Source organism: Engystomops pustulosus, chromosome 7, assembly GCF_040894005.1.
Source record: "Engystomops pustulosus chromosome 7, aEngPut4.maternal, whole genome shotgun sequence".
Taxonomy (NCBI): domain Eukaryota; kingdom Metazoa; phylum Chordata; class Amphibia; order Anura; family Leptodactylidae; genus Engystomops; species Engystomops pustulosus.
Window position 1 is genome coordinate 138,361,153 of NC_092417.1, and position 14,473 is coordinate 138,375,625.

At 41.0% G+C, this 14,473-nt stretch overlaps 2 protein-coding genes across 8 annotated transcripts in view; one reads left to right on the plus strand and one right to left on the minus strand.

Annotated features, from left to right (window-relative positions):
• FIBP (FGF1 intracellular binding protein) overlaps window positions 1-14,473 on the minus strand; it is a 37,751-nt gene that overhangs the window by 1,076 nt on the left and 22,202 nt on the right. Inside the window, exons 1-10 of one of the 3 annotated variants that reach the window (XM_072117960.1) lie at window positions 9,436-9,615; window positions 9,232-9,331; window positions 7,877-8,075; window positions 7,108-7,234; window positions 6,910-7,010; window positions 6,036-6,169; window positions 5,061-5,166; window positions 1,862-1,925; window positions 1,693-1,779; window positions 829-926 (exon numbers count right to left, since the gene is read on the minus strand). In XM_072117960.1, the coding sequence (XP_071974061.1) occupies window positions 829-926; window positions 1,693-1,779; window positions 1,862-1,925; window positions 5,061-5,166; window positions 6,036-6,169; window positions 6,910-7,010; window positions 7,108-7,234; window positions 7,877-8,075; window positions 9,232-9,331; window positions 9,436-9,549 (1,130 nt within the window). In that variant the 5' untranslated portion in view covers window positions 9,550-9,615. Of the gene's footprint in view, window positions 1-828; window positions 927-1,692; window positions 1,780-1,861; window positions 1,926-5,060; window positions 5,167-6,035; window positions 6,170-6,909; window positions 7,011-7,107; window positions 7,235-7,876; window positions 8,076-9,231; window positions 9,332-9,435; window positions 9,616-11,889; window positions 12,101-14,473 lie in introns of those variants that run through there. The other 2 variants (XM_072117962.1, XM_072117961.1) reach the window with 2 other exon arrangements.
• CCDC85B (coiled-coil domain containing 85B) overlaps window positions 11,719-14,473 on the plus strand; it is a 33,468-nt gene continuing 30,713 nt past the window's right edge. For 4 of the 5 annotated variants that reach the window (XM_072117964.1, XM_072117965.1, XM_072117966.1 and 1 more), the window contains exon 1: window positions 11,837-11,984. Coding sequence is in view for 1 of the 5 variants with exons in the window: in XM_072117969.1 (XP_071974070.1) it covers window positions 11,814-11,984 (171 nt within the window). In the remaining 4 variants the exon portion in view is untranslated. Of the gene's footprint in view, window positions 11,985-14,473 lie in introns of all 5 variants that reach the window. The other variant, XM_072117969.1, reaches the window with a different exon arrangement.

Below are 14,473 nucleotides of genomic sequence, written 5' to 3' on the forward strand. Positions count from 1 at the left end.
TGGCTATATAGGCCCTGTTTGCATGTATATATACGTGTGGCACACTTTAATCCCTCTTATCTCCTGGACTGTGGCAGCTAGAAACACAATTATGGTGTCCTATTAAAGAAGAGAATCTCCCCTTTCATATATTGGATATACGGATATAACACTGCTGTATTCTCAGTATTGACAGAGCAGGGGGGTGTGCGTGAGACAGTGTCTGTAATGCCAGATCATAGAGGGGCCCTCAGGCTCATTAGCCTACTTTTAAAAGTTGATTTTAAAAGGAGGCCATGGATAACAACTGTAAGAAGATTACCACAGACACGGTACCTAAATCTATGAGTCTAAAAGTGTCCCTGGTTTATCTGCTTACGGCCTTTTACAGCATATGAATTTGTAATGCTGATACTGTTCCAGGATTAAGGAGGCCCGCATAGGTTAGCCATACACCTAAGAATGTAGAACTCAAAACAACCCCAATGCGCATACCCAATCTTTCCCTTCTTCAACATCTATCACTGAGGAGAGGATACACTCTCCATGGTAAAGCTGCTTACAAGCCAATTGATGAGGATTGAATGGCTGCAATGGATACTGCATATTGATATTACAGGTCTGTTACTGCTGTACACATGGGACTGAGTAACTGAAAATAACTCAAGGGTCAGCAAGACTAATAGGAAATAGCTACATGATTTTCTACTGAATAAAGTCACGGAAACTGTTACAGAAAGAATATTAGAAAGGTATAAGGAAAAGGATGAAAACTGGCTGGAGAGGAAAGAGGGTAAGACAGAACAGGATGTGCCGCAGTTACATCAGTGAAACCAATAAAACACTCACTTGAAGGCATCAAGAGCGCGAGCAGATGCTGTGTACTGAGTGAGAAACAGTTGAACATCCGAAGCCGACCAGTTAGCAGCTTTACAAGGTTCTATAAACTGAGAAAGATAAAAAAAAAAACTCAGCTGTTGCTTGTTACGCGGCCCCATCATTAACACCTTCCTGTCCCCATGAAATACAAGCCTAATGTGTGACCATCACGCTTCAAGGGGTTGTCCCAACTATTTAAGTTATCCTCTATCCACATTGTAGGGAATATCAAACTGATCAGTGAGGGTCCAAACGCTGGGACCCCCACCGATTACAAGATATGTGTAAGCATTATATACTGGGTGACAGGAAGCAGTAATACACATACTGTCCTCTCCCTACATATCAAATATATATGTATGATAAGAAGAGTAACCAATGTTATAACTAAAATTCTAACTATAATGTATAATTTACTCCTCTTGTGCCAACATATTCTGTAGTTCTGTCCCCCGCAGAACTCACAATCTCCATTAAACTCTGTTACAGCAGTGTGGGAGGAAACCCACACAAGCAGAGAGAGAAAAGACACCTCAGGGAGATTTATTAGGGCTTGTACGCCAGTTGTCTGGCCCCACCTAATAGATCAGGAGGCCAGATCATGCCATGATAAATGTCCACCCATGTACTTGAGGACCTAATAAACAGTAGGAGGTTGGTCAGTATATATCCAATGTGTAAGCAATGATTTATTCTGATAATAACCTACAGGTCTGTGCATATTATAGTCCCTATGAAAGATGTAGAAGATGATAAGCCTTAACATGTAAATGAATGAATTTTAATGTAAAGAAGAAAAAAATTATAATGAAGCAGCAGTCTACAGATCAATACCTTTTCCACAAGATCAATGAAGAAATCTCGCACATCTTTGTTATGGGTAAGGCTCGTTCCAATGTTCACCAAAGCCCTAGAGAGCATCTGTGTGGAGACAAGGACAGGGTTTTTATTCCAAAATATGGGAATGTTACATGGTGCAATACACAGTTACTATTAGACCTACCTTAAAATTTGCCTCCATTTCATGGAACACAGAGATTTTCCCTCTTAGTGAAGTACAAACCAAACTAAAAATAAAAAGAGAGAAAAAAGTCAATCTCCACCACTTGTGTAAATAGACTTGTGTCGCCTCCTGCTGCTGAGAAGTGATGTCTTATGTCAACTGTTGCAGGAAAAACACAGGGGGGGGGGGGGATTTAATTGTGCACTTTGGCCAGACTTCTGGCGTCATTTGCGTCCAATAACTGGCTTAGATGCCTTGAGCCACATTTATCGAGGCTTTTATAGGTTTTTAATTTTTTTTATTTTACACTTTTGTGCACATGAGCACATTGTGGTGCACATCTAGACCCACTCAAAGAAGGTGTAACGTAGGTCCCGACAGTTGTACACTGTGCTAAAATTATCATCACGGTGATAAATCTGACACAGCAAAAGACCAAACTGGTGTATATACTCTGCACCACATTGATTAAATTCCCCCAGAGATCCCAGATGGTGTATAGCAAGTCCGCCTTGACAATCTTCCCTGTAATCCAGATATTGACTGGTTACTAACCTCTCCACAGCATGAATCGATAGTACAAGTGATTAAAAGAGACTTTGTAATTGTATGCCCCAATGCATTCTCTGTTAATAACGTCCCCTCTTCTCTATGCTGTACTTATCAACCACAGATATCGTGTGATCTTCATGACCGTTATAGCAACTTTATAATTCACATTTTAAAAAAATTAGGCACAGTGATGCTTCAATTTGGTACACATCAAGATTTAGGGTGGGTTGGCGCTTCCTCACTCGCCCTAAGTGGTGCAGGACTTCCAGGTCTACCATCAGGACGTTTTCATTTCAACATTTATGTGACTGCTTCTGCCCAGAGGAAAACAGAAGGTTAATTGGAAAATTGCCTTTCTTCAAAACCTATTAAATATCTTCCTTGGATTTACCCCTCTGAGCTGGTAGATGTAGTTATCAGGGCTCACTTCCATAAAGCAACATTAAGAACTTGTAGGGGACTGCTCAAAAAGGGCTTCTTATAATCTTATCCCACGCATTTAACCCTGTGACCCCATAATTGAACTATCCTTCTCCCTGTGAGATACACAAAATCTTTCTTAGGCTACCAGGCTGACATTGTTTCTACACTATCCTACGTAGTGCTCCCCTACTGACATACGCTAGGTTGCCTGCTCGAGACCTTACTTTAGATTTGTCTTGGCTGCAATTCTCACATTTTAGCTCTTATCTACGATCTCCTAGAGCAGTGGTGGCTAACCTATGGCACGGGTGCCAGAGGTGGCACTAAAAACCTTTTCTGTGGGCACCCAGGCCTTCACCCCAACACAGAGTGTGCCAGACAGGACTCAAGGCTTCCTCCTGCGGTCCAATACAGCCCAGGATGTGCCATGCTCGGCGCCATTTTAAAGCAACATCCTCGTTTGCCAAGGCTACAGGAGAACCGAGAAGGTTTGGATAGAGATTAATGTTGGAGCGCCTGCTCTGGGAACCCTGATTGTTCCTCTTCAGGGGACCCTGAATCCAAGTTCTCCATCATCTTGCTATTGTACTGGTGAACTCAGTACAATACGATTGAAACCTGTCATACAATAGATTTCAAGTTACTGCTTAAATTGTCATGTTGGCACTTTGCTACATACAAGTGGGTTTTGGTTGTACTTTGGGCACTCGATCTCCAAAAGGTTCGCCATCACTGTCCTAGAGCATTTGAATCAGCCTACTACGTGACCCTTTGTACTGACGCACTACACTCATCCAATGCTATTTCCCTTGTTTACTCCATGATGCAATGTGAGGTGACAGGGGAGGTGCATTGTTATCTACATGGGAGCAGGAAAAGGGCACAACCTTCAGACCACAGATCTTTATATACACACACAAATTGTACTTTTTGCGGTGAGGACTCTTTGGGAACAATTTGGAATGACTTTATCTTGCCATTGGTGCTCGACCCATTGTCCTTCCATTGCTGAGTCGGCCTCAGAAATTACCCTCATTTGCAGGCCTGTCTCATTAGTGTCTTCAATGACTTTAGACTGTACTTGACATGTTACTGTTGCTGTCATAATGTTACAATGCCCTGGAATATATTTTTGTTCTTCTTGCGGTTATAAAAATGTTTAATAAAACTTGATTGAACATAAAGAGACTTTGTAATAAACCTTATTAGACTCACATTACTTTTGGATGTATTCCCCCTTTTGCTTTTCACTCTAAAATGTTCCCCAGATGATATCTTAACAACAAGAAGTTAATGGAGATTTGGCATTATATAGAAAGTCTAGCTAGGTAGGAGGGTAAGCAGCCACTCACAGTGGCGCAACGTCTCCAACCAGCAGCTAAGTGATAGGCAGCAGAGGTGGGAGCCGCTGGAAAATGAATACAACCAGAAACAGTTCTTGTTTCAGCTTCAACATTACATCAGAAAACCTGAACAGAGAAAACTGAACCTGTACCCTAGGGCTAGGATTATACCTCGCTGTAGCTCTCCGTTGTAAAGATATATTGGGCTACAAGATAGAGGGAGGAGGAGTGAACATTGGAATGATCATATGGACAGTGACATTACTGGGGACCTCCCAGAATGTAAGTTCAGCAGAGGCTGGGGATAGGTGCCATACAGTTGCAGAACAACACAGCTAACTGCATCTTTTCATCCTGTGTTTCCTGCTGGATGTGACATGTACTGAGGAAAAATGGATGTCTCTGTCTGCCAGTAAAATAATAATCTTAATTTATGAAGAGCCAACATATTCCACAGTGCTTTACAACTTATAGGGGACATATACAAATAAAATAAGACATTACAGAGTACAAACAGTTGTATGGAATAATAGGACTATAGGAGAATATAAGTCTATGGACACTTTTCCATGTACACCAGAGGCTATGCTGGCATATATGATGAAAGTGTGCATAAAACTTGAAGCGAGTCCGGCGTTAGAGGGGTTATCCGAGAGTTTCTAAAACTTCACAAATAGCTGGATATAGGTAAAAGAGGAATGTTTTTTTAATAATAGGGATCACAACACCCCTATTCTTGTAGACTCCGCTGATCAGACACCTGAACATACAATTATGCTCATTGCAAACATATCATCAATCACTGTGAGATGCTTCCCAAGTGATAACTACTACTGTCCCAGGCCACAGGCCCTCCTCCTGCTCACATATACACGTCTCACCTCTTGTGCTGGTCCAGAAGGTCTTTATCTGTTATTAAAATTTTCAGTTCCTTTAGATCTTGTAAAAACTCTTTATCTAGATCCATGTCCATGTCCTCTGCTACATCTGCGTATATATATAAAATAGTAAACACTCTTTATATTATAGACTGTTGTTATTGAGCTGTTTCTATGCAGTAAAAGGCAATTTACTGTCTGGTATTGTATATAATTGTGCATTTTAGTTTGGAGAATGACTAGAACAGGGGGTGCATACCTGTGTTATAATTTGTGCAGTTGCACAGAGGCCCCACAAGTGAGGAGGGCCCACTGTCACCTGCTTCCTACAATTAGATTGCATTTTTAATGGGCTCATGGGTTTCAATTACTAAAAGATTGTTAGAGAGGCATAAAGGTGATTACAAGATATGGGCTAATATCACCACTGGATAATAATGCTGCATAATCTCTTTCTGGCAGATAGGGATTAGGGCATGTGAAGGTCCAATCTTAACAGGTTTATTCCCCCAGACAAAATGAATTGCGCGAAACACGTATTGGTTTGGGCGCACACTACTCTTGGTCGGTAACTTCCATTTATGTCTTCTTTGGTTCCCCATTTCTATATGTTTTTTTCCCCTAGGTGGGCTTCAGGTGGGGATATGAATGCTAATCTGATAGCTTTTATTGCTTGTATTGTATATGTCTTTTTGCATTCTATATATGTGTGTACCATAGTATTTCTACCAGGGAAGTGCTTGCGATTTTATCTGTGTGTTGCTCCTAATGTGTCTGTTATATTTTATGGTTAGTTTACACAATAAAGATTATTTGTATATACTTTGTTTTACTTAATTACTTTGTGTAAACTGAGAAAGGTATTTTTGGTGTTCTAATCCCTAACAGGTTATAAAGACAGGAGTTGTCACCACAGGACAATGGCTTTATAGCTGCAGTTTCGCCTATGGATCTACTGTATATGTCATCTTTACACACCTACTGCTCCTAAGGTCCAGTTCTGGATTAGATGTTCCGCACAGGTTGCAAAGTCCTCAAATGTCAGATACTGGAGTTTCCTTTTGCCTGTTTCAAACCGACTGTTTGCAAAGAAAACGACTGCAGCATAATCTCTAGGGAGAAAAGAACATTTAGTTAAAAACAACTAATAACAAACAAGAAACGTATTCACAGCCATATTAAGAATCAAAGTTATATATATGGCTGATTTATTCAGAAAATGTAATGTAACTTGTATTGCAGTACAGTACCAGTAACTTCACAGACGATTAGGAAAGGTGATTAATATTGGATAAGCTACTAGAAACTGAAATATTCAGACACGTGCTGCTGCCTCCTTACAGTCTACAGCATACATTTGTACACAGCATACATTTGTACATCAGTTGTATTTGGTATTGCCCACCATATCAATAGGTCTGAGCTGGAAACTACAAAATGGATGTGACGTCAAATGGCTGTGAAGTGGAAGTGGTGCTCTGAACAGCAAACAGCTGACTGGCAGATGTAGCAACCCCTCTATAATGAGCCAGCAATATACAGGTAATAAGATGTTATTTATCTGAAAGGTCATCCTGCATCTTAAGCCCAGTTCACACTTGCGTTGGGGTGAGCTGTTGAACGCAAAGTCTTCTGTTCACCTTCTGTTCCCCATTGACTTCAATGTATGGAAGGGTGCATGCCATTACACTTCCGGTATAGTAGTGGAAAAAATTATGTGGCTATTTTTCCACTATTAGATAATGGAAAGGGGAACAGAACCTAACAAACACAGGTGTGAACAGAGCCTTACTGACCAAATGTCACATGATGGAAAATCTTGGATACAATCACACAAGATTGGGCGACATACCTGGCAAGTCTGTCTGACAAAAGGAAATTCTGCTGAATGTTTTCAACTAGAGCACCTCTCATTTCTTCTACTACCTTGAAGACCCGCTTAAAGTTATCAAACTGCAGGAAACAAAAATTGAACATACCATACAAGGTGTTGAATGCAGTTAATATAAGTGAGATGCCAGAATATAAAGTATAGAATACTACTAAATACCTGTCTCCTGCAGCTCTTCAGAGTCACGCCGGTCTTTGCGCTTATGTCATCTAGATCTTTCTTGGTTCCTTTAGACAGTTTCTTCCCAAGAACCTCCCTCACAAAAGCCTCATCAAAAGCATAGTACCTGGAGCAACATAAAACTTGAGCTGGCATTACTGGCTACCATTTGGGGCAATGTGACTACTGTAGGGGCATATACTATCCATGCTTGTGTTTCTAGTTATTTAACAATATGTTCAGCCATGTGGTAGCTCTCAAATGACTGATTGTATAAGTAATGCTGTATAGATGTAACTACTTAACAGCTCGAGTACATACAACAATTGCACGAAAACTATAATAAAATTGCATTCTGCCCTTTTGGGGTAACCACAAGGCTAATGCGGCTCCTCGATGAAAATGAGTTTGACACCCCTGGTCTATGGCATGTGAAGAGCTGGATATTACATCACTTGTAGTGATCTAGATGAGGCTGTTGTGCAAAGGGATGTTCTTATTACTTTGCCCTGTCTATCTACGAGACACAGCTTTCCACTTTGGCTATAACATCACAGATCCAAGTGGCGGCCTACCTTTTATGGCAGTCTCAGTGTGGTCATATGGACAAGGCTTAGCTTAATGCAAAGCGCCTGTGTGATACACAGATTTACAAAGAACATATAACCCACAGATGAAGACCCCTGGTACACATCTCTATATGTAACTATACCACTATTGTATGAATAGGGAGGATTGTGTGCTTAGATATCAGACAGAGCTGTGTTACCTCTCGATCAGCATGCTCTGCTTATGAGGAGGGATCTGAAATAGTAACTGCTGCACCAGTTTCGGTGGGTAATGAAGAAGCCTTTCAAGCATCTGAAATGTTCTGTAATGGTCCATGGTGTCACTCTCGAGGACATCAGGGCCAGCTCCAGTCTGATCTAAAATCCCGCTCTTCAAGCGAATGTTGACAGCATCACTCACTGCAAAAATATAGAGAAAAATATATATACCGTATATACTCGAGTATAAGCCTAGGGGCCCCATTTTGCCCAGCACTTAAAAGAAATAAACTTACCTACTTACCTTCAGGCAGTCCAGATGTTCGGCACGGCTCTTCTTCTGTCTTCTCCACAATGCTCCGCTCCCCGTGGCTCCTCTTCTGTCTGCTGCGCACACTATGAAGCGGCCGCTGTTGACGTCATAGTATGCGCCGGCCAGCAAAGCACATGGCCGCGTCTCTGACGGCTGTTACAGCAGACAGAAGAGGAGCCACCCCGAGTATCGGGGGCGCCGGAAGGTGAGTATGTAAGTTTGTTTTTTTATTGACTCATGTATAAGCTGACATTTTTTGTGCTGAAATACATGGCTTATACATGAGTATATATGGTAATACATGTTACATGGAAACTTTATCTGAAGAACCAGCACCCCTTGCCTAAAAGCCCCTGACTGTTTATTAATATTAAATACATACACAGATCTGTAAATGATATCTGTATGAGGCTGCGGTCACACATTGCAGTTAAAACTGCATCGCAATTAGTTTTGAGGTGGTTTTAGGTGAAGTTTTGTCAATTCCACAGGTGAAAGAAATGAGCTGAATGGGTGAATTTGATTTTGAAGGAGAAAGCTGTTCCACAAATTTCATTCACCTGTTGATTTGATGTCTTTCACTTGTTAAATTAAGTAATATCACCTAAAACCACCCCAAAACTAATTGCGCTGCAGTTTTAACTGCAACGTGTGACCGCACCCTAAACAGTATCACTTGTTTCTATAAATCTGCAAATTGTCTTAATTGCAGACAACCCTGTTGAATTTAATGGGACAAGGCAACCTTCTCACATGTGTTGGAGCCTTCCGATCTTAGATATAGAGCAAGATAAGGGCATGATACTAGTAATATAACATGACTGCTCTCAACCGAGATAGGCACTGCCAACAATTTCCTCCCCTTACACAATACAAACAAATGCTCAGCCAAGTGTGCCAGGTCTGTGTACTGGTAGGGTCTGCAGAAATAGCAGTCAGTCCAAAAGCTGCGTTGTATGGCCATACTTCTGCTGGCCCCTTGTCTCACTAGCCGCCTTTTTAACAAATAAGCATGAAATGACATGTCGTAAAAGAATGTAGCACCTGAATATCCATCCAGCCAGAGCTGATAAACCTCTTCATCAATCAGGGTGGTATTTCCAACAAACACGTCCAGTTCATTGGCCATAGTGAAAAAAAAACCCTGAAAAAAGAAAATCTTGGATGAGAAACACTCCATTATAAACCTGGCAGCAGCAGTTATGTCTATCTCAGGCCGCCTTCACACATTGGGGCAGATTTACTTACCAGTCCATTCACGATCCAGCGGCGCGTTCTCTGTGGAGGATTCGGGTCTTCCAGTGATTCACTAAGGTAGTGCGCCCGATGTCCACTAGGTGTTGCTGCTGTGCTAAATTCCATCAGAGTTCACCGAAGTTCACCAAGCTATTCCCGGGTGCAGGTAAGTGCATGTCAAACGGCACTTTTTTTTTTTTTTTTTTTAAATACGGCGGTTTTTCCGAATCCGTCGGGTTTTCTTACGGCCATGCCCCCCGATTTCCCTTGCGTGCATGCCGGTGCGCCACAATCCGATTGCGCAATTCAGGGAAAATCTGCGCGAATCGGAAAAATACGGGTAACCCGACGGAAAACCACGATTCCGCCCCTCAGTAAATGACCCCCATTATGTTTTGAAATGTTGCCTTCTTAACCCATAAAACACATGTTCCAAAGTGACTCCTCCTTAATGCTACTGAATTGTGTTTCAAAAGTGTGGTGTGTGAACGCATGTGTTTTTTAACGGGCTGCTTAAAAACGGCCCAAAAACAGGTTCAAAACGTCACGTGTGCCGCTGGCCTCAGGTGATCTCCGAAGATCCCACAATTGCTACACAACTAGTCACTATCATATGGGAATTATTTAGAGTCTGAGAGTGGGAGCCATCTATACAGCAGAATCTTGTTCGAGCTCATTAAGTTTGGACCTGAGCAGAAATTTTCCTCTATAAAGTCAATGGCAGGGACCAGCAAAGTGGAAAAATATTTAATATTACCTATTTGTTTTCATTTTCTACCCTTTCCTGTAACATTTTGAAACGTCCCTTTTGATGAATAGTTGTTCTCCTCCTAGTGGTGATTTATATAATGTCAGCTTAATACAAAACCCAGTGATATCAAACCTTAAAATCTGGACAGAGTTATGTTTCTTAATTTTGGGAAACTCTCTTCCCAAAATGTGCCCCTGATAGCCAACAAGTACTTTTGACAAGTATTATTTAAAAACACCACATATTGTCACTACTTACTATAATGAACTAAGCGTACACAAACTGTTTAGGGTATTTTCTAACATGGTTAACCTTCCAAATAACCTTCCAGTATCACATTCCAAAAGCCATAATGGTTTTTATTTTTTGTTGTACTTTCACCATGTAATATTCCATGCAATGTACTTGTGAGCGGAGAACAGAATTTTTTTTTACTTTCATGGTGCAGTCATGCGTGGCGCTTGCGATGAGTTTTTAAATGCATTAGTTTTTTACATGTTACCATGTACTTGGCTGGTTTGAAAAGTTTTTCTTCATTGCTAGAAGTGCAAGCAGCCGTGTTAACATTTTCACAGCTGCAATGAAGAAAAATGCTTTCAAACATTTGCATAGAAGCGTATATGTGACTGTCAATGGCCTGCCTCCGTGAACTATAATTCCATCTAAAAACGGAATCAAAACGCTATTGTCTGACAACACCCTTAATAGGATGTATGGAGAGGGCTCACAAGCTGAGCTCTCTCCATATGAACCGGTAACACCCGCCATTGGTTCTTGCACCAATCGCAGATGTGAACCCTTTGACTGCCACTGGTGAAATGCTGACGGAACATGGAACATATTGTCTGTGAACATCAGTCACTGTGGCACCATCGTCATTGCTGAAGATCTGTAACAATGGGGCAGATTTATCAAGTGTCTGAAAGTCAGAATATTTCTAGTCGCCCATGGCAACCAATTGCAGCTCAGCTTTCATTTTACCAGTGCTCATGAATACTTCAAAGGAGAGCTGTGATTGGTTGCCATGGGCAACTAGAAATATTTTGACTTGTAGACAGCTTGATAAATCTGCCCCAATGTGTCAGTTTGCCACTTTTACTATAGCAAAGTCTCGATATACTCGATATAGTCTCGATTTACTTGATATAGTCTCGATTTACTAAATAGTAAAACAAATCATACATCGGAAGATGCAAAAATTAAAAATCTTTTATTGTACAGAAGCTTTGAATAAATTTGTCATTTAGGTGTAAGTAGCTGTGCTGGGTGCAGGCAGTTGCAGTGGGTGTCTATAATAAAGCAGGCACCTGCCACAATGCAAATATATAAGCTGCTTAGTGCATTTCGTTTTAAATTCTTTCTAAATATTTTCAAAACGCTGTAAAAAGTAGGTGGAGCTAAATCTCAAAATACTTGAGACCAGGAATCCCGACGACAACCGTCAACATTGCGTCAAGGTCCAAAGGTCGAAAAAGAAAAAAAGTCTACAGGAAAATGGCCGCCGCCACTAGAACGCTACGTAGCCGACATTTTGGAATCGATATTCACGCGTAAACAGAACGGTTGTGTGCCTTACAATATACAAGCTAATAACAGTAAAGGGCATACAGTGAGGAGAAAGCAGCGCATCTATCCTGCTATGTCTCCATACGTGGCCTCCTACAGAGGAGACCTCTACCGGAACCATTACACCAACACCCTCTGTCCTCACTTACCTCCACTGCCAATCCAGCTCCGCGGAAAGGACCTCGATGACGTCACGATCACGTGGTCGTGCTGTCTGTGCAGTGTGAGAGATGATTGGCGGAAGGTCAGACGGGGGAAGGTGTTGTCTGATGGGAAGCACTAATGTTGCATTAACGCATGCGTTTTGTAAACGCAATGTATTTGGCAAATCTCTTCTCAGCTGTTGTGATACGTTTCAAAACGTATGCGTTAACGCCACGTGTGCACGTAGCCTAGCAATGCCTCACGAATACAGCGGCATGTGCTACCCGATACCGATTGTATGTATTGTAAATGTATGTATGACTTTTATAGCACATTACAGGGGTTGTCCTTTTTTGTGTGTAAAAAAAAAAAACATAATATCAAACATATAGCAGATATAAAGAAACTAAGGAATCTAATGCTAAAAGAATGAAGAAAGGATTGGTCTGATTCTAAGTTTTCTGCCAGACAAGTGTTGTCCTTATGATCAGTGATTTTCGGGGATTTATGGTCTGTGCACAATAGCATCGTGCACTATTTATTCCTAGCCTATGCCCCAGTGCAGTGGTGGCGAACCTATGGCACGGGTGCCAGAGGTGGCACTCAGAGCCATTTCTGTGGGCACATTTAGAACCCTTTTTTAGTCCGTTTTTAAGCAGTACGTTAAAAACCTAATTTTTTTTTCATGGACCCTGTTTTAACATGTAAATTGAAATTATTTCACATGATTTAAATGTTTATAATTTTGCACTTTGTTGGGTATTGAAAGTTTGGGCTGTTTAATTTTTTTAAATCCATAAATTTTTGCAATCACATTTTATTGAAATTTATTGGTTACTTCTAAGGGTGTGGTCACACGTGGCGTTGAGGCCGGTTGACACATGTGGCCTTTTTGTTTGGTTTTTTGCGTTGCGTTTTTTGGGTTTTAGGTTAAAGTGTCTTAACTTGGCGTTTTTACATGCCTCACACATGCATTTTCAAATGCATCACAACAGCTGAGAAGAGCACATTTTCCTAATTACATTGATGTAAACATGGTGCTTATAAAAACGCATGCATTAAAGGAAATCTACCACCAGGATAAAGAATTGTAAACCAAGCACACTGGTGAGTGCCCCCTCTGGTAGGTTCTGCTTTTCTTTTAGCTTCTTAGGACCTTATTTTTACGTGAAAAAGGTTTCACAAATTATGCAAATGAGCCTCCGGGGCTCCAGACTCTGTAGATGTCAATGGAGCTTGGAGCCCCGAAGGCTCACCTGCATAATTTTTAAAACCTCTTTTTCTTAGAAACAAAGGCATATGAAGTTACAAAAAGAGTATATCCTGCCATAGGGGCCGCACACCAGTATGTCAGTGTGCTTGGTTTACAATCCTTCAACCTGGTGGTAGATTTCCTTTAACACAATGTTAACACATTCGTGTAATTGTAAATGCAATGTTGACAGCAATGCAGTCATGCAAATCTCCTCTTCTCAGCTGTTGTGATGCATTTGAAAACCTAAGCAATAAGGCCACATGTGACTGCACTTTCATAAGTCGTGAGGAGAGGAAAGCTGCAAGCTATAGGCAGATAAGTTTTGAGATTTAAGAATTTTCTTTAACACCTTTGCGACCGAGGACGAACGATATCGTCCTCATGCTGCGAAGGGTGTATGAAGAGAGCTCACGAGCGGAGCTCTCTCCATACACAGCGGGTGACGGCTGTATAACACAGCTGACGCCCGTCTGTTTACTGCCGTGGTCCATGCTGACACCGATCGCGGCCTTAACCTGTTAAGTGCCGTGGTCGAACCCAACCGTGACACCTAACTTACCTTTACATGGGCGCCGCCCTGTGACGTCATTAGAGGGCTGCGATCGGTTGGCATGGCAACCTAAAGTCTCATTGAGACTCGCAGGCTTGCCATTTGCAATGATCTTTAATAGCCAGCAGATGGCAGGCTATTAGAAATCATTGTAATATTGTTATATACTGCAATATAGTCGGATTACAGTACATAGTATTGGCAATCGGACCCTGCATGGTCAATTTACCCTGGAGGATCTGAAATATTGGTAAATTTTTTTTAAATTAAAATTGAAAAAATAGTAAAAAAAAGTAAAAGTTTAAATTCCCCCCCCCCCCCCCCCTTCCCTAGATCACATATAAAAGCAAATAAACAGTAAGAATCAGAAACATTTTTTGGTATCCCAAAATGTCCGATCTATCAAAATATAGTAACGATTTTTCCTGGCATTTAACCCCCTAACCGAAAATGGCGCCCAAAGTCGAAAGTGACCCTTTTTTTGCCATTTTAAAAAAATATAAAAAATTCTATAATAAGTCATCAAAAGGCCGTACAGTCCTCAAAATGATCTCATTAAAAACGCCATCAAAATTCACAAAAACTGACACCACCCACAGCTCCGTACACTGAAGTATGAAATAGTCAGTGCCAAAACATGGCAAAATTAAGATTTTTTTTTTTTTTACAGAAGGTTTTAATATTTTTTAAGTGTACATTATAAAACCTATATGAATTTGTTATCTTCGTGATCGTACCGAACCAAAGAATAAAGTGGACATGTCATTTGGGGCGCTTAGTGAAA